This window comes from Cicer arietinum, chromosome 7, assembly GCF_000331145.2.
Source record: "Cicer arietinum cultivar CDC Frontier isolate Library 1 chromosome 7, Cicar.CDCFrontier_v2.0, whole genome shotgun sequence".
NCBI lineage: Eukaryota > Viridiplantae > Streptophyta > Magnoliopsida > Fabales > Fabaceae > Cicer > Cicer arietinum.
Window position 1 is genome coordinate 53,546,270 of NC_021166.2, and position 18,806 is coordinate 53,565,075.

Sequence of the window (18,806 nt, forward strand, 5' to 3'; positions counted from 1 at the left end):
TGTCAATCATCCTTATTCTGCCCAAACCTAGTAGGAGAAGGATTAAAATGAAGCCAACTATTCAAATCAACACTAAGAAAAGACTATACTCATATGAGTCTATCATAAAATCACAAAACTCCTTCCATAGTGTCACAATCTTACAATAGATGCATAATAGTCTCCGTGCAGTCTTAACATATAGGACAAAAGTTATTAATGGTATGCATCTATCTAACTTTATTAAGCAATAATTTGTTATGATCAAACTTTCCAAAGAAAAGCTCGGTAGCGATTAGTACCAGTTCAATTCTAGATTTTTTCAAAGATTGAATAAGGGGGTCTAATTTGATTCTCAATATGACGAAAAACATCAAAGGCAGTTTTAATAGTGAGAGATGAATCTCTAGTCGGGTGTACAAAATCCACTCCCGTACATCAATCTGCCATGACTCGTAAAATTTGGGTAGCATCTGATCTGGTCCAAAAAAAATAGGGAAACAAAAAACATAGATAAAGACATGGTGAAAGGATGGACAAAGTTTGAGTTATACTTTGAGTTACACATCCTCAATCCCACCCCAAATTATTTTATAGACAAGAGGTTATTATATATTATTAATTTTACTATATCTAAAAAAATAATCAAATTTAACGTCACTTCACACTTACGTTTTATGTTCAGATAAAGAAAAAATTGTATGTAAAATATTATTTTACCACACCTTATTATTTAGAGTGGTGAATATTTAATTATGCAATTAGTGGTATGTTTATTTAATAAAGTTTTTTAAGTTTCACTGTTTTTTCTAATGAAATCTGTCATGTCATATTTATATGAGCTATGATTTACTTCTTGATTAATTTTATTTTTTTAAAAAATATTTATGTATTACTATTATGAGACTTCTCATGGGACTAACTCAATCTAGTCTTTGTAACGTCTCTTTTTGAACCCGTATCTCATCAGATTCGATCTAGTCTAAACATTGACTCAACATAATTTGAAGATCAGATAAAGAACACATCAAATTGAGTCTAATCCATCATTTACATCCCTATTATGTAGTGAGACCCTAACATGGGAAATCAAAATCCCCCGAACTTAAAAGTTTAATATGATCAAGAACAAACTTTCTAATATGCTTCTCAATTCCAAATACCGTTTAAATTATAATACTTCACGGAAAAATAATCTCTACATAAAGAATAACATGATCAACCAACTCAACTATAGAACTTTGACCTTTTAAATATCCATCTCCTACCTTCTCTTCACATATATTAAATTTGATACGTTTTTACTTCATTCCCCTCTCATCTCTCGTCTCTTGAATCAAACAAATCTTAAATAACATTTATATTTTTGTTTAATATCAATTTTTGAATTATATTATTATTGTATTATAGATCCCGAGACAGGAAAATGAAAATTGTATAAGTCGCATCAAATTAATATAGGACATGATTTTTATTTATTTTAAAAAAAGCCTAATTTAATTTTTGAAATGTAACTTTAGTTTTCTGAAGTATAATCATAGGTATGAGCTTTTTAAATAATATATCTTTTTAGCAGAATTAACCGAAAAATTATAATGACCATTTTTATGTGGCTATGATTAATTAGAAGCTTTAGATATTTCTTTAAATATAAATACAAGAAATCTATGAGGCAAGTGTTTGTTCTATAGTTTCATGGCATTGGCTACTATTGCTTCTGTTTCCTCAATCAACACTACTCACCACTCTTCTTTGTTCTTTCCACCGAAACAACACAACAACTACAACACCAGAATCCACAGATTTCGATGCAATGGAACTAACCCAAATCAACAAGATTCCCAACCACAGAACAATGCATTTCTCAAGGTTGCATGGTATGGTTCTGAGCTTCTAGGCATTGCTGCTTCTGTTTTCCGTTCTTCAACTGATGAAGAAACTTCTCCTCAGAGATTTCTTGAAACCATTGATCGTGCTTCTGTTGTTGATACAATCAAACAAGACTTCCAAAGTTCGTATTTTGTTACAGGTTTGATCACACCCTTTCTCTTATCTTATGCGGGTCAATCCCAATTTATTTCCTTTGATTTTTTGTGTTTGGATTTGGCTCCTTCTTTGCATATGCTATAGTTTCAATTTTATGTATGGTTGTTGAATTGTTTTTGTTTTTTTGCACTTCGTTTGGATGATTAATTTGGAAAAAAAATGTTTTACACTTAATTAAAAGAGTAAGATATGTTTCTGGGAAAAGGGTTGAGTAATTTAGAGTTTGGTCGAATGATAAATAAAGTTTGGTCAATAATCATTTCAATTAGAGATCGAACTCCGGAACTACTCAAACTATTTAGGGATAGGTAATGTTGAGCTCAAAAAGAGGCATTGCTCAAGTGTACAATTTTTGGTCTTAACTCTCTGGTGTAAGAGAAATGAGTCCTAATAATTCGGAGTTCGGATGAGAGATAAGTGAAGTTTGGTCAAGTATTAATCCAGTCAGAGTTCGAACTCGGGGTTCTCTTGAATTATTCAATCTTCACTGAAGCTCATTAACCACTTGAGTCCAATCACTTAGTTACTTCTAGTATAGTGTGTTAATTTATAGATGATAACCTTGAAATGATTGCTTCCTATATAATGACTGACACAAAATGAAGCTAATACCAATTGGCATGTTCTAGTTAGTATTTTGATTATAATCAAATGGTTCACATGGGTGATCTATACTTCTCAACCTTTAGGAGATCTCACATTGAATGCTTATGAAGAGGACTGTGAGTTTGCGGATCCAGCGGGTTCTTTCAAAGGACTTCAGCGTTTCAAAAGGAACTGCACTAATTTTGGATCCCTTTTGGAGAAGTCAAATATGAAGCTTATGAAGTGGGAAGATTTTGAGGTGAGCATAACCTTTAACACTTCTCTATTGTTTTCTCAAATCTAGTTTTGCAACTTTTTAATTGTAGTTGCGGTTGAAGTTGACAATTACCTTGCAGCCGTTGTCGTCAAAAGCAATTGAGGAAAATGCCACTGATGTCGCTGCAATTGTAGTTGCAAATTGTGATATAGTTTCTAAGACCTAAACAACCTTAACATTGTTACTGCAATTGCAATTGTGGATTATCCGCTGGTGTTAACTGCTTAGCTTTGTAATCTAAAGGGACAAAGTTCAATTTCCTGCCATACATCCAGCTTTAGAGACTCATTTTTTTAATTCGACCTTTCTTATTGAGTGTTAGTTGTTTCATTAAAAAGTTCAGTGTATTTGTTCATGCATATCGTTCCTTGACAGGATAAAGGAATTGGCCACTGGCGATTCAGTTGTACCTTGTCATTTCCTTGGAGGCCCATTCTTTCTGGTAAATTTCAAGCCTATTGATGTATATACAATTGATGAACAAAATGCAATTGCTTCACTATACATATTTTTGTGCATTGTGTTGTATTTATCTGTATTTCACTAGAATCTCTCCTGAAATTTCTTTCATTTTTCATACTATTGGTTGCATATTCAAATTAACATGAGTCAGTTTTTAATAGAATATGTGGCAATTACAGAATGCTTATTTACAAGCTGTAAAAAGTAGCTTAAATTATATTTTATGGTTTACAAATTGACCATATTAATATATGCTGCAGCAACTGGATACACAGAATATTATTATGATGCACAATCAGGAAAAGTATGCAGGTGAGAAAAATGTTTAATTTTTATGGTGTCACAAGTTTCTACATTGTTTGATTTCCATTATTTTGTTTGATTGATGGGGAGGGGATGGCTTTATTGTTTGGTTTGGTTAAAAGTAAAGGAAAGAAAGTGAATAAATTTGCCTAAAATGACCTGCAACGTTTTAAAACTGGTCCAGAGATCAAATCGGAGAGATCTGAGGGTCATGGTTCAATCGGTTCAACCAACATGTTCGATCTGGTTTTTAAAACATTGATTACCTGAACTAATGCGAATAAGTTTCGAAATCAAAGCTTATGCAAGCCTCTTTGTTTGAGCGGTGACGCCGTACGTTGAATAGAAGCTTAGATTTTTACCTTCTTAAAATTGCAGTGTTTTTTTGCATCGTAACATGAGAATAGTATTCCAGACGCAAAACCAAACACACTATAAGTAGGTTATTAGTATTTAGTATTATCATTTTAAAGCCACTTGTCGCCTTTGCCTCCATGAATTTCTCTCAAGCACTTTTAATTAATTAACGTTATCATTTTGAAAATCATCCAAGTTCCATAATTTTTTTCCAGGCATGTAGAGCATTGGAATGTTCCAAAAATGGCCTTGTTCAAGCAAATTCTAAGGCCTAGCAGAGGATTTAGCTTAAAAGATTATTTGACTAGGTGGTTCAAAGTTGTCCAGGTGAATCGTTAAATTACAACAATTTTGTGACAATGACAACTTTTCATTGTACACACCTATGTGTGTATTATTTGCATGAACTAATTTTAGAAGTGTATGATGGTAAGATCTCGTAGTAGGAATATCCTGTATATATATGGTTAACCAGATTATTTATGTCTAAGAATATGGTTTGCTATCAAAAAAAGTATAAGAGAAAAAGAGATAACGTTTTTTCTCTTTTGTTTTGTTTTGTTTTGTGACTTTAAAGTAAAGTTTTATTTTTCTGTAAAGTAAAGTGAAGTTTGTTTTATTATTGATAGATTGTGTTCTGTACAATTTCCCCCCCTTACATTTGTTGGTTTACAAATAGATTGGCTATCGAATATAAAGAAAAGTGTGAGTTTATGAATGGAACCATCACGAGCCAAACTTATCACTTATCAGTATATCTGCAACAACCTCCTTCTTTCATGGATTAACTATTTGGTTTCTCCGGAAATTTACACTAGATTACGGGGTGACTTAAATATGTGGAGAAAATGCCCCAACACAGTATGCTCAATTTGAATGAATTCTTCTTTGTTTAATCTATTGAACTAAATATTTAACTATAAAAATATGCAGAGGAATAAAAGGGTTGCTCTTTTTTATGCCCATGATGGCCTTATGCTTATGGCAAACAACATTACATGTAAGCCAAATTGATGACATGGAGCAATGTTTTCAATTTTTTGAAGGTTCTTGTCCACAAGGATCATTTCTTGTTGGAAAATGAAGTTGAGGAGCTGGAGATACATATAGCAGAAGTGCTAGTAACATGAACGAAACTATCATTGTGCTCGGTTGGTAGGTTTTTAAATAATCGACCAATCCGAGTGCATATAATGAAGGAACAAATAACAAGAGTTTGACATTCGAAGAGAGGAGTTTTGATCAAAGAAGTGGAAGAGGACTTCTTTTTCAATTTTTTCATAATTTGGATGTCCAAAGGATCTTGAGGCAATGATCATGGTCGTTCGACAAAAGCCTTGCCTTGAAGTCCTTGGAGTAATGTGGGAGGGACAAATTCGGTCTCATGAGTTGGTGTATCAATATCATTTTTTAAGTGCAAGTCCACAATGAGTTTCGAGTACGATAACAAGATCTAACCTTATCATTTACTTAAAGTATCTACCATTTGAACTAATCACATATTTGTAGAATTAATAAAATATTCAATTTAATATATATAGAGAATCTAAATTTACAAATAACATCATTAATATAGAACGAAAAATCATTGTAATTGAAATTAAAATTGCATATATATTTTAATAAACACCAAATTTGTAGAAATTTACTATGATAAAAATCCATCTAAAAAGACACCGCCAAATCTCATATATACCGAAGCTAGTTTTAGAATAATTATTTTTATATGCTAGTTGTTGATAATTTTTTTTATTTTTATATTTAAAAGAAGATTTGAACATTACGATTGGATAATTAATCATTTTACAGAATATTGTAAAAGGATAATATTAATATGATAAAAATAAAATTTGCCTCGTTCAAACAAATAAGTAGTTTAGCATAGATAACTCTCGATTCTTATTTTTCTTAAGTAATAGTTCAACTAGCAAATGTCGATATTGTTACGTTGAATATCATGTCTTAAGTTTGAATTCAGACATCGCAATTGTAAATAGGTTTATAGACAAAAAATAACTTCTTAATCCTTATTTAAATCAACAAATAGTTTTTGTTTTTAAAAAATATATATATCAAATTTAAATATAATTTTATTCATTTATTTTTTTATTTAATAATTGTTTTAGCCTTTATCTTTTATAAAATTATATAAGTTTGTCCTTTTAACAAAGATTAAAACGAATATTACATAAAATTTAATGATAAATTAAATTAAAAAATAAAACATAGAAATGAATAAAAAAGATTTAAAAACCCAAATAAATATTAAATAAAAATAAATAACAAAAATTATATTTTAACCAAATATATAAATACGTGTTTATTACCCTTTTAACTATAACGACCGGGTAGAATTACAAAAACAACATTGTTTCTCCATGTAATGTAACCCCTTTTCGCATTACAATAAAATATTTTTTTCGGTATAAGTAATAATAATTAGATATTACTAAAATACCCTCAAAAGCTTTAAGTGTTTCACTCTCTTCCGTCCTCCTTTCTCGGCTGCTCCACTGCGTTTCTCACTCTCCCTTTTCGCATCTCCTTCTGTTGTCGCGGGCGACGCCGCCTCTTTGCGACTCCGTTTATTTGCCTCCGTCGTCCATCGATTTCAGCAACTGTACAGTTTCATTCTTCAGACTTTCAACTGGTAAACCATGTTTTTCCTCTTCCAATTTTTTATTTCAAATTTTTTATGAATTCATAATTTTTTATGTGATTTATGAATTAAAAACTTGATAATCAGTAAACATATATGGTCAATTTGGTTCCTCCTTGGTTTAGAGATTCATTCTTGCTTCTGCTAAACTCACATTTTCTAGTTTCCAATCTACACGGTAGTGAAATGCGGAGACACCGAACACTGCATCCACACACTAGCCATTTTTTTCTAACTCGTTGATCTTTTCATATATATCTTTAACAAAAATGTGATAGTAGAAAGGAAAATAAGGTCCATTTTATTTGGCTGACAAACCCAATAGTTTTAGCCTCAGACCATTTGCAACCCATATTTTTTTGATTTTTTTTTATTGTTTCAAACTTTTTATGAATTAAGCAACTTAGATTGTTGGTTTTTGTTACTCAGTTAGTTAGGGCTATGTAATTGATTTAGAATTGTTTTTGCCTTTGAATTAGTTACTGATTTAGAGCTTTGTAATTAATTTATGTATTTTGGTAGGAGTGATATAATGGTTAAATATAAGAAAATTGATTTATTTTTCAAGAGGAAAATTTCCTACAAAGATGAAAATTGTATAGCTTTAACATCGATACTTGAAAAACATCCTTCTAATGAATTTCAATTATAATAATTTAGTTGGTATTTGTCGCTCTCCTCAATATTTTGGGCAAGATCCGCCACTGCTTGTGTGTGATGCATTCGTTGAGGATGAAGATGTCATTGATTCGGCCTCTGTTGACGAGGCGAGGATTCAGCACAAGCTCTGACAAAATGGTTGCCGCTGTGCTGTTTGAGAGATTGCCTGTGGTTATTCCCAAAGTTGACCCTGTTGTTTATGCATTTCAAGAATTCTCGTAAGTCTTTCACTCTAGTACTTTCATTCATACTATTCCATTTTATGCTCTGCTTGGATTTTAATTAATAATAATTCTAAAAGCATCAAAATATCGTGGATTTGGCCTTTAGTTTAGTATTGGATTGCAAGATGAGTGTTGAATTTGGACTTCAATTTTTTATGACTTTACATTTTGTACTGATTTTGCATACTAGGTGCTGGATGAAGCATCCTATTAGAACCTATCATTACTTGTTAATTGTTATATATTTTTACATATAAAACTGAATAGTGAATACCCTAATTTACACCTATTCATATTATCTAAGGCTTTGTTTGTAAGTCAGCACAGAAAGGAATCATAGGACTTTGGAGGGGAGGAGGAGGGAGCTCGAAGACATGTCATGGTGTCCGACATGTGTCAGTGTCAAACATTGACACGACACCAACACATTTATTACATTTAATTAATTAATTTTGAAATTATTATCGATGTTGACGTATCAATGTCGTATCCGGTGTCTGTGTCAGTATATGTGCTTCAGGAAGAGAAATGGAGTAAAACACTTCACCTATACTTCACCTTTTCTGGTAGAGTGTTTTCGGAGAGGAAGATAGAAGAATACCCATGACTATAATTTTCTTTAATTTGAGAGTATCATAAAGAGGTTAGAAGGATTTATAAATTTATTCAAAACCCTCCAAAGTCATCCATCAATGTATTTTTTAAGTTGATAAGTGTTTTGATCCAATGAAGAAAAAAACCTCCATGCAAGGTGGGGGACTACTCTCCATTTCCTTCCTTTTACTCCTACCTTAATCCTCAAAGTCCTTCGTTCCCTTCTTGTCCAAACTCCCAAACAAAACCTAGAACCAATTGGGAGGGGGATTTTGCAGGGGAGGGGAGAAGAGGACTTGTTTTTCTTTTTTAATTTAAGCAAGCTATAAAATGTTCGTAAGAATGAAAGAAGTGCAATTGAAATGTTGTATGATCATATTTCATGTTTTTTTTTTTTTAAATCTCAAATATATATTAAAATATAGACTTAGTCCTCTAAAACCCTTCACAATTCTCCTAACAGTCCCGAGGGTATGTTTGGGAGTTGTGTTTTGGAGGGGAAGGGAGGGGAGGTTGTTTTCAAATTAAAGAAGCTATAGAATATTTCTTAAAATAAATTATGTGGAATTGAGATGTTTTATGATCGTTTATCATGTTATTCTTTCAATTTTTTTAAATTCTCAAATGTATAACAAAATATAGACTTAACCCTCCAAACCCCTCCAAAATTCAACTCTCAAACATACCCTAAGAGAAATATCAACACTTTCTTTTGCTTCTATCTTTTAATATGGAAAAAATGAGGTTGATGTCTAAAACATAAGGGTTTGCTATAATATTACATAGTTGGAAATGGTGCAATGGTTTGCTTAGTAAACTTGAAGGCTGAAGCTGCAAATATTGTTACTATTTTATTCTCTTATGTTGTTTGTTATATTTCTTACTGCTATTGTTCTTGTTTCCTAACTACATTTCTTATGTGGTTTCGATGGCTAGGTTTCGATGGCGAATGCAGTATCAACGTAGATATCCCGATGAATTTCTAGACAGATCTGATGCAAGGTATGAGTACTTAAGATTAGGTATATATTTGTAAAAAAATTGGTTTTTTAAAATTGATTCATCTAAAAGAGAGTTATCTTGAGATCCATTTGTTTAAGTAATGCCACAAATGGAAAAATAGAGATAGATCCTTCTTTTCATCTATTATCGTCTTACTTCTAGGGGGAAAGGTGATTATCAGATTGACTATGTGCCAGCACCAAGAATCACCGAAGCAGACAAAAAAAATGATCGAAGGTATGCACCAATTTAGCAGACTAATCATTATGTAATTTACCTAAGAAAATGTTTTATTTCAATTACTGGAATATGTGAAGTAAAATATGAAGTAGAATGAATGATATATAAGAAATGTCAGCAATTGAAATAAAACATATGAAGTAGAATGTAATTTACCTAAGAAGATGTTTTATTTCAATTTTTATGATTGTTTTGCTCCAATGAATTATTGACTTGTTTATTATCCTGTCCTCTTCTTCCTTTGGAGTGAGCAAATGTCATTTTTCCTTGGTGTGGTATTTAGTATTGGATGTTCTTGATCAAGGGTTATTTAGTCTTTTTTGTCAACTTACCTCTTTATTGTTTTTTTTATTGAGTTTAGCTTTGAATTATTGGTGAATATATAATGTTGACGCAAGCTTGTCATCAGATATTTAAGTTGTATTTTTAGTTTAGTGCACCTTCAGATTTTAATCAGATATTTAAGTTATATTTGTAGTGCACTCTTTAACTAGCAATGCTATATAAAGTACACAGTTATTGTTAGTTCTAACTGAGAAATATACTTATGTGAGGGCAGGTTAGGCCAATCCTTGTTCTGTCTCTAAGATAATAGAGTCAAAGCTAATATAATTTTGAACGAGCCATGAAAACTTAATTATGCCATTTTCTTTATCATTGATTGCTAATTTTTTTAAACAACTGAAGTTGTCTTAGACATAATTGTTGTGTGGTTGAATAGTCTCTTACCACTTGCCTTTTTAGGTCACTGCAAAGAGCTCTTGACAAAAGACTCTACCTTCTTCTCTATGGTAATGCTCATGGGGCTCCAAGCGGAAATCCTGTGTGGCATTTTCCAGAGAAAGTATATGAATCAGAGGAAACAATGCGTAAGGTACACAAACATTCTTATGTTGTTTTCCCCTTCTTATTTCCTTTATCTTCCTTTCCATTGTAATTTATTTTTAATTTTGTTTTCAGTGTGCAGAATCTGCATTGAAATCAGTCATAGGAGATCTTTCCGATACATATTTTGTTGGAAATGCTCCAATGGCCCATATGGTTGTTCAGCCTAAAGAAGAGCAGTCAGGATCCACATCTTTTAAGGTATATTTATAGGAAATTTTGTGGTACATAACATGAGTCTACTATTTGAAGGCTGACATATTTCAATATGTTACAACAAATTTGACAATAATTTAGACAACAATTTAGATGGTTAACGTTGTTCAAATATGTGGTTAGTTACATTAGTGGATAGTTAATGAATATAACAAGATGGCGCACCTTATCAATCATCCATTGAACTTCATTAACCAAGATTTTGAACTTCATTAACCAAGATTTTGAACTTCATTAACCATTTTAAGTGTTCAAAGATACATGCATATACATTAACCATCCAAGTTGTGTTCAAATGTACATGCTTTTTATTTGTTCAAATATATACATGAAATTGTGGTTAACGGCATTCGATCACGGTTAATTGTGTTATGTGGACAATTAATGAGTTATGACTCTTTATTATATTCATTAACCATCCACTTAACATACTTAATTAGGTTTTTGAATTACATTAACCACCAAAATTGTTGTGGTGTCGAAATAACACAACTCTTTATTTTATGTCAGTATGTGTTGACATTTTCTGAAATGACTTTGTAGGCCTTTGCTTTGTTTGATTGTACCACATAATTCCAAAACTATCCTTTTAAATACTTCTGCCTTATTTCTGTGTGGAAACTTATTAAATTTGCTCATTCTTTCTGTTGCTGAAATCTTCTGTCAGAAATTCTTCTTTAAATCACAAGTAATTTCTAAAAGCCAGTACAACATTGGAAAATGTGAGGATTTTGTTTGGGTGACGAAGGCTGAATTGTTGGAGTATTTTCCTGAGCAAGCTGAGTTTTTTGGCAAAATGATCATTAGCTGATGACAGTGGAGACAGTTGTTTAACTAAAATTATTGCCAATTAGTTAGTGGAGGACCTTGAAAGAAGATGAATGTAACAGTTTACGGGATCAACAAAAGGGTTTGAATTGTGTGATTAACTTCCAAGATTAAGTTTTCTTATACTGAGTAGTAAGAGTTTCAGGATTCGAATTATGCTTCTAATAGAATTTTCTACTCCTAATAAATTGTCTATATAAAAAAATGGATGTCCATGACCGTGATTCGAACTACGACGTTAAACTCATTACTTTTTTTGTTACAATTAAACTTTACTTTTTGTGTTACAATTAAACTTTACCATTTTATGTTTGTATAACCCGAATATGGGGCCTGCGTCAGAGGTACTCATGGCAAGTTTATCTTAGTAATACATTAGGAGAGGCTTATGTGATTCTAATATCACTGCATTTAGCCATTCAATGTGTGTTTACACATGTTGAATTTGAATCCGGTTGCAAAATGGTTGTGGATGCTATCAATGATAAGCATCTTATTGCCAATGTGTTGGAAAATTAGTGCACCAATATTACATACAGTCTAACCTCATGTTTAGGCCACATATTAGACACACTTGACTGCACTTCTTAAAATCTATTATCATGATACAACTGCAATTATATTATTATGCCAAGGGTATATTTTTACGGATTTGGATTTCATATTGTTACAGCGGAAAGTCGTAACATATCTAAATAGTCCGATTTGATGATTGAGATTGTTTACATTGATATTGTAACTACATTAATTTGAACCGTTGTATCTTTAATCAACAATTGAGATATAAAACAGCGTATAGCTGCGTGATTTTTCAACTTAGTTTCGCTTTTTTTTTTAAATGTAGACAAATTCTATAATTTTTGATTTGTTACTTTTAAAAATAATAATGAGAATCTAAAAATAAACACATTTTGCTTTTTTCATACAATTTACAATTCAAAAGAACATCGTTATAAACCTACAAAATATCATAAGAGGTATCATTGTAATATCATAAGAGAAAACATTAAATTAAAATACATTTTTTATAAATGAATAATTATTGTGAGACAGAGTAGTTAATTGTTTGCTTAAAAGAAAAAATGTCCATTAAATTCTCTAATTTATTTGTTAGAGAGGATAAAAATAAGACGTGAGATAATTTAGAACCAAGCAAAAATGAATTATTTTCGGGCTTTCAGTAATTTCCGTTCGACGGCACCGCTTGCGATTGTAATTTGTGATGTCACGTGATGACACGTATCGTCACGTGTCGATAGCATGCAAGACGTGGCAAAAGGAGCATATGGTGCATCGCTACTATAAATGCATGATGATGATGATGATGTTGTTATAGTAATAACTAATAATAGTATCTGAAAATGTCGCAGTTACTTCATAAAGCGAAGGACTTTGTATCCGACAAAATCGGCGATGTGGTTAAGCCTGAAGCGAGTGTGACCGACGTGGACTTCAAGCGCGTGACGATGGATAGTGCTGAGTACTTGGCAAAGGTCTGTGTTCAAAATCCTTATTCAACTCCAATTCCCATTTGTGAGGTCAACTACTCTTTCAAAAGCGCCAACAGGTATGTATAATATGAATCAAATGAAGAAGATTGAATTTGAATTTGAATTTGAGTAGAATAATAATAAATGTTTTAATTAATGTGGTAAAAGGGAGATTGCATCAGGGACAATACCAGATCCAGGATCCTTAAAGGCAAAGGATAGAACAATGGTGGATGTACCTGTGAAGGTACCATACAGCATATTGATGAGTTTGGCAAGAGACATTGGAGCTGATTGGGATATTGACTATCAATTGGATTTGGGTCTTATTATTGACCTTCCTGTTATTGGCAATTTTACCATTCCTCTTTCTCAAAAGGGACAACTCAAGTTACCAAAACCTTTCTAATATTTATTACTTTTTTTGTACCTTGTAATGTTACTACTCTATCAATATCAATATCATCTTTAATAAATCACATTAGAAATTAATCAAATTGCTTCCCTCCACTAACACGATATTAGGAATGTCAACGTGGCAGAGTACTCTCCCGCCACTCAAAATCTACTCCATCAATATAACTAATAACAAATCTTGGATGCTGCCAACAATCAAATCACCAACGTGTAACCATTAATATGATATTATTTTCTTATCTTGCATTTATTTTTTATTTCATTAATCTTTAATTCATTTTATACTACTCTATATTTTTATGAAAAATAAAATATAAAATAATTATAAACATGTTAATAAACTTATATTTTTATGAAGAATAAAATATAAAATAATCTCTTATCAATTAAATCAATCTTCATTGATTCACACAAATAAAATTTAAGTTTAACTAGTAGCAATTTCAGTTATAATCTATTCACACTTAGTTTGTGTACTTCTTTTCCCTACTTCATATCGATAGTTAAGAAACAAAATAGCTTTTTTTTTTTTTTTTTTTTTACAAGAAACAAAATGGTCTACTCCTTGAGTAGTGATGAATTATGTATATATTCCTTGTGTGAAATTACTTAATCATTGAAAAAATTCATATCAAATTAAAATTAAAATAAAATTATATTAAAATTAGTTATACATACATCTATCAAAATTAGTTATATATACATCAAATTGATACATCTATCAAATCGAACATGTATAGTTATACATACATCTATAAATCGAACATGTATAGATCGATACATCTATCAAATTGAATATGTAGTAGTAACATAACACTAATATTTGAATATTATTTTCTTTGTATTTTTTTTTTGCAAAATTATTAATAATTTATTTATAATCAAAATTCTTTAAAAAACTATTTTCAATTGAAATCAAGAAAACTATTTGATTTATTTTGCAATATTATATATCTGTAAATAAGATTTTAAAAAATTTCAATTTCGAAAAATCTCATTTCAGCCAATACAATATCATCATCGATAGTTACCATTTGAAAACTCAACTTCATAAAATTTGATTTTGAATTAAGTTAAAACTTTCTTAATAAATTTTAATTCTTTAAATAGAATTTCCATATCATAATCACATAAATTACCATATTTCAAATAAATTCTAAGATTTTTATAGCATAATAAATTTTCATCAAAGAATAACATAATATTTTTATATTAAACAAAAATCTAAAAATCTCTTGATATGTGTTATATTGCTCAAATCTTTTATAAATTGAGTCAATTGTTTATTCTGCAAGAAATAAAAAATAACGAATTATAGAAGACTATTTAATAATTATTTAGTAATATTTAAGTTGAAAATTTATAGTAGATAAAACAATTTGAAAACTCAATTTAATTTGGAACAAAAAGAAAATATATTATAAGTAAAATAATGATTTAAAAAAATTATTTTAAATATATATATACTTAACCCAAAAAGAATCGTGTCTTAATAATTTGGGGTTTTGTTCGCCCACAAATCTTGCACATTCTCACAGCACCCTTTGTACACGACTTCTAAAATACATCAAATTCTATTTAAAAAATATATTAAATATATTAATAATTCAAAATTTCAAGTTAATTATAATAAAAAAATTAATAAGAACAAAAACAAATTGATAAAAAGAAAGGAATCGAATATAAAAATTGAGATAAAAAAATTATTAAAACTTCATATGAGATTTTATGAATTTACTGGAGTTTGCAAAGTTCACTCAAAGTTAAATGAAGATAAAAATAAATAAAAATAAAAAAATAGTAAAAGAATAAAACTTTGTTAAATATTGTCTATAAAGTCACTAGAATTTATTGGAGAGTCCAACCAAACAAATTCAATTTTGTTTTTCAATTAACTATAATTATAATTTACAATTAAATTAACTCGAAATTGATACATGGACTCTTAAAATCTTACCATTCTAGATTGTTGTTAAAGATGGAATGAATACTTTGATTCATACAGCAACCGTGTTCTAGAAGTGTATGATCCATTATGTTCTTAAAATATTGGTATGACTAATAACGTGAAAAATAAAATATCATATATCATGCTACTTCAAACACATGGTCCTAGCTAGTTAGTAGCTCATCCTTATGGAATTAAAACTTACAAACTTTCTTCCACGTTGTCCAATAAAATGTTCTGGCAACTATTATTTGATCAAACAATTATGAAATGAGGTATTGTAATGTACTCTTCGTTTGTCTCATTTTAGAAAGAAAAAATAATATTACAAAAATAAATATTATTTTATAATTTTAATATTTTTTCATTATATCTTTTAATTATTATTATATATATTACTTTTAAAATATTAATTTTACGATAGTAGAAGACTCACCGATAATAAATAAAGATAATTTGATAAATTATTTTTATTTTTATTAATTATTTTATTTTATTTTTTCATTAAATATATGACGACTTTATTACTCTACTTCTTAACTCTCTCACTTCAATCACTAAGTCAATCATATATGTTCCTTTTTTTAAAATATTTTATTGATCATACTAACATGTGTCAAAGTACATACATTAAGAATTCCATAAATAGTATCTTATTTTTTAATATGTGCGTAAAAACTTTAAAAAATACACTTTGAGATAGCACATAGTTGTTCTAAAAACAAAAAAGATGTGTCTGATTAAGCTGATTTTAGAGAGGTGAATACAAATTTTTCCATTAAAGTATTGATCTTGTTGTGCGCTAAATGCCAATTTATTCGTCTAAAATGGAATATAAAATGACTCGAATATTTTGGTGGACCAACATAACATATGATCAGCATACACATATCAGTACTTAAAATGAGTCAGGTATCACATATCGGCGTTTAAAAATCACCAAAAACTCTATAAATAGTCGACGGTACTTACCAGAAATTGAAGTTCACAATCATTTTTGTGTTTACCGATGAAATAATTATCTGTTTGGTATTGGTTTAATGACTACATTTTATATATATATATATATATTTTGCATTATTTTTATCAAATATTACATCGATCAAATCTGAAACTAAAATGACCATGAATTTCTACGTCTAAGAAACTAATTAACATCTAATGTGATTAACCTCTTGAACAACTTTTACAATTTTACATGGTTCCCCTTGAATTTGCCTATGAAATGATCAATTTTCATTTGTCATATAGTACTTAACCTAGTGGTTGTAAGTCAATTCTAGGACACTTTGTTAAATAACCAAGCCACTTGATCCGATAGTTGAAGGGCTATAAACACTTTAGAATCAACCTCGTGTTTTCATGTTCGTTTTTCGAAAGTGTAAAAAAGAAAATTAATTGGCCAGCGACAATCATGCAAAACACTAGTGATTACTTAGTAAAAAAAAAAGTATTGTGTTTTCTCACAAAGTTTCTTCTACCATAAATAATTAATTTTATTCGGATATTAAATATTATGCTATGTGAGACTAGCCTCTTCCATTATCATATTGTTGATATATAGTGATTAATCTTTGAATTTTATACATTATATATATATATATTGAAAAAAAAATATTAATTAAAAACGATAGTCATTCATTTAAATTATTAAAATACATCGATACAATATAAATTCAATTTATCTAAAACAAAAAAGAATTAATTTACATACAAACTTAGAATATCAAGGTTAGTAACACCAAAGATAAATATAATACAAAACGCCAATATATTTATAAACATGACAAAATTTAAGTGTCTTAAATACTCATGTCTCAGATTTGTAAGTTGATGATGTTAAAGTAATTAATTAAAATTTATAAACGATCAAAATTATTTTATCAATCTGAATAAAATAAACAGAACACCAAAACGGAAAAATAAAATAATATTATACTAATACAACAAACAAAAATATTGCAATCAAACAACAACAGAAATAGAAAAGAAAAATTAATTTTCTATTAAAACTACTTATTTAAATCATTTTAAAAAAAATGACTAAAAATGACTTAGAAGTTTAATTTTAAACTAAAAAATTTCTTAAATAACCGTGAATGAAATATTGAAAATCTTAGATAGAGACAAACAGTCATCATACGCCCAAGGCAAGCAATTCATTTACTGATGAAATAACTACACCTAGCTAAAGTCAACATAAACCACCTTTCAAGTCTTTGTCACACTTAACACACACACACCCCTTTATATACGCGTTTCCATTTTTATTTTTTATTTTTTATTTTTACATTAATATTAATCAATTAGCTCTGTCAAAACGGTCCACTCATTAATAGCATTAATACTATTATCTTATGCAAAATATTTTTTATTTATATTTCTTTCTAAAGTAGTACTAACAAACAATTCCACACTTTTTTTTATAAATATAAATGTCCAAAGTAGACCCACATATTAAGCATCACATTAATTTGTGCAAAATATTCCTTCACTAAATATCATTCCCTTTGATATACCTCCAACAACCATGGCAGAGACCGATCAAGCAAGACCTTTATCCCCAAGAAGCAACGAAGAAAAAGCTCTCGAAACAATGGAAGGTAGAAGAAAAATCAAGCAATGTGTGTGTGTAACCGCAATGTTTCTACTACTTATAATCATAGTAATTATCATCTTAGCTTTCACGGTTTTTAAGATTAAAGACCCAAAAATAACAACCAATAAAATCCTACTCACAAACCTTGACCTTAATATTATTCAAATTCCAACACCTCAAGTTAAACTCAACATGTCCTTGTTAATAGATATGTCAATCAAGAATCCTAATATAGCATCTTTTAAATTTGACAATAGCACAACATCGGTGTACTATCGTGGTATTTTGGTTGCGGATGCACAAATACCATCGGGACTTGCAAAGGCACGAAAGACTTTGCATTTGAATGTCCCGGTGGTTATTATGGCTAACCGCCTCGCTTCTAGTCCGGATTTATTGAAGGATGTATTGGAAGGTAAGATGATTATGAATACTTACTCAATACTTTCGGGAATAGCCAAGATTTGGTTTATTAAGAAAGATGTTGTGGTCGACATGAATTGTACTATGACTATTAATATTTCAGATAGAGCAATACAGGACATAAATTGCCAACATAAGGTGATACTTTAGAGATGGAATTTGAATTTTTATTTATTTATGTTTTTGTAACTTTTAATTTTAAGAGATTTATTGCAATAGTTAAGCATGTAGATTTGTGTGTGTGAGATAATAATAGCAGAGTATGTACATTATTTTAGCCAAACTTTTGCACCTTATTTATATGTTTTTACCTTTTAGATTAATATACATAGATATATTAATTTAGTTGATTGTTATATTTGTTTATGTAGATTGCATGATTCTTAATCCTCAACAGTATTTAACATAGGATAGCATAATTTTAAACATATGTGTTAGTTACCAGAATAATATAATATGCACAGTTAAATTACCAAAATCATCTTTGACTTTTGGAACTTATATCTTTTTAATCTTTCATTTTATCATAATTTTAAAATAGCCTTTAATATTATCATATATTAATCAGACTTAATCTCTATGTCAATATGAATCAACTAATAGAGTTAATTT

At 29.6% G+C, this 18,806-nt stretch overlaps 3 protein-coding genes across 4 annotated transcripts; all 3 read left to right on the forward strand.

The window, feature by feature from the left end:
* Nucleotides 1-1,649: 1,649 nt before the first annotated feature.
* LOC101502815 (uncharacterized) lies at nucleotides 1,650-11,592 on the forward strand. Of its 2 annotated transcripts, XM_073363390.1 has the most exons (11): nucleotides 1,650-2,008; nucleotides 2,715-2,869; nucleotides 3,263-3,329; nucleotides 3,610-3,661; nucleotides 4,225-4,336; nucleotides 7,329-7,546; nucleotides 9,083-9,148; nucleotides 9,311-9,385; nucleotides 10,133-10,262; nucleotides 10,349-10,474; nucleotides 11,157-11,592. In XM_073363390.1, exons 1-11 carry the CDS (start codon nucleotides 1,675-1,677, stop codon nucleotides 11,298-11,300), a joined length of 1,479 nt encoding a protein of 492 aa, XP_073219491.1. In that variant the 5' UTR covers nucleotides 1,650-1,674; the 3' UTR covers nucleotides 11,301-11,592. The 2 variants fall into 2 exon arrangements, with proteins under 2 accessions (XP_073219491.1, XP_004510692.1); XM_004510635.4 differs by lacking the exons at nucleotides 1,650-2,008; nucleotides 2,715-2,869; nucleotides 3,263-3,329; nucleotides 3,610-3,661; nucleotides 4,225-4,336 and adding an exon at nucleotides 6,519-6,659.
* Nucleotides 11,593-12,644: 1,052 nt separating this feature from the next.
* Nucleotides 12,645-13,295, forward strand: LOC101489566 (desiccation protectant protein Lea14 homolog). The gene is made up of 2 exons (XM_004510679.4): nucleotides 12,645-12,884; nucleotides 12,976-13,295. Exons 1-2 carry the CDS (start codon nucleotides 12,679-12,681, stop codon nucleotides 13,214-13,216), a joined length of 447 nt encoding a protein of 148 aa, XP_004510736.1. The 5' UTR covers nucleotides 12,645-12,678; the 3' UTR covers nucleotides 13,217-13,295.
* Nucleotides 13,296-17,594: 4,299 nt separating this feature from the next.
* Nucleotides 17,595-18,477, forward strand: LOC101503459 (late embryogenesis abundant protein At1g64065). The gene has a single exon (XM_012718704.3). The coding sequence runs from the start codon at nucleotides 17,703-17,705 to the stop codon at nucleotides 18,342-18,344; it is 642 nt and encodes a 213-aa protein (XP_012574158.2). The 5' UTR covers nucleotides 17,595-17,702; the 3' UTR covers nucleotides 18,345-18,477.
* Nucleotides 18,478-18,806: the final 329 nt, after the last annotated feature.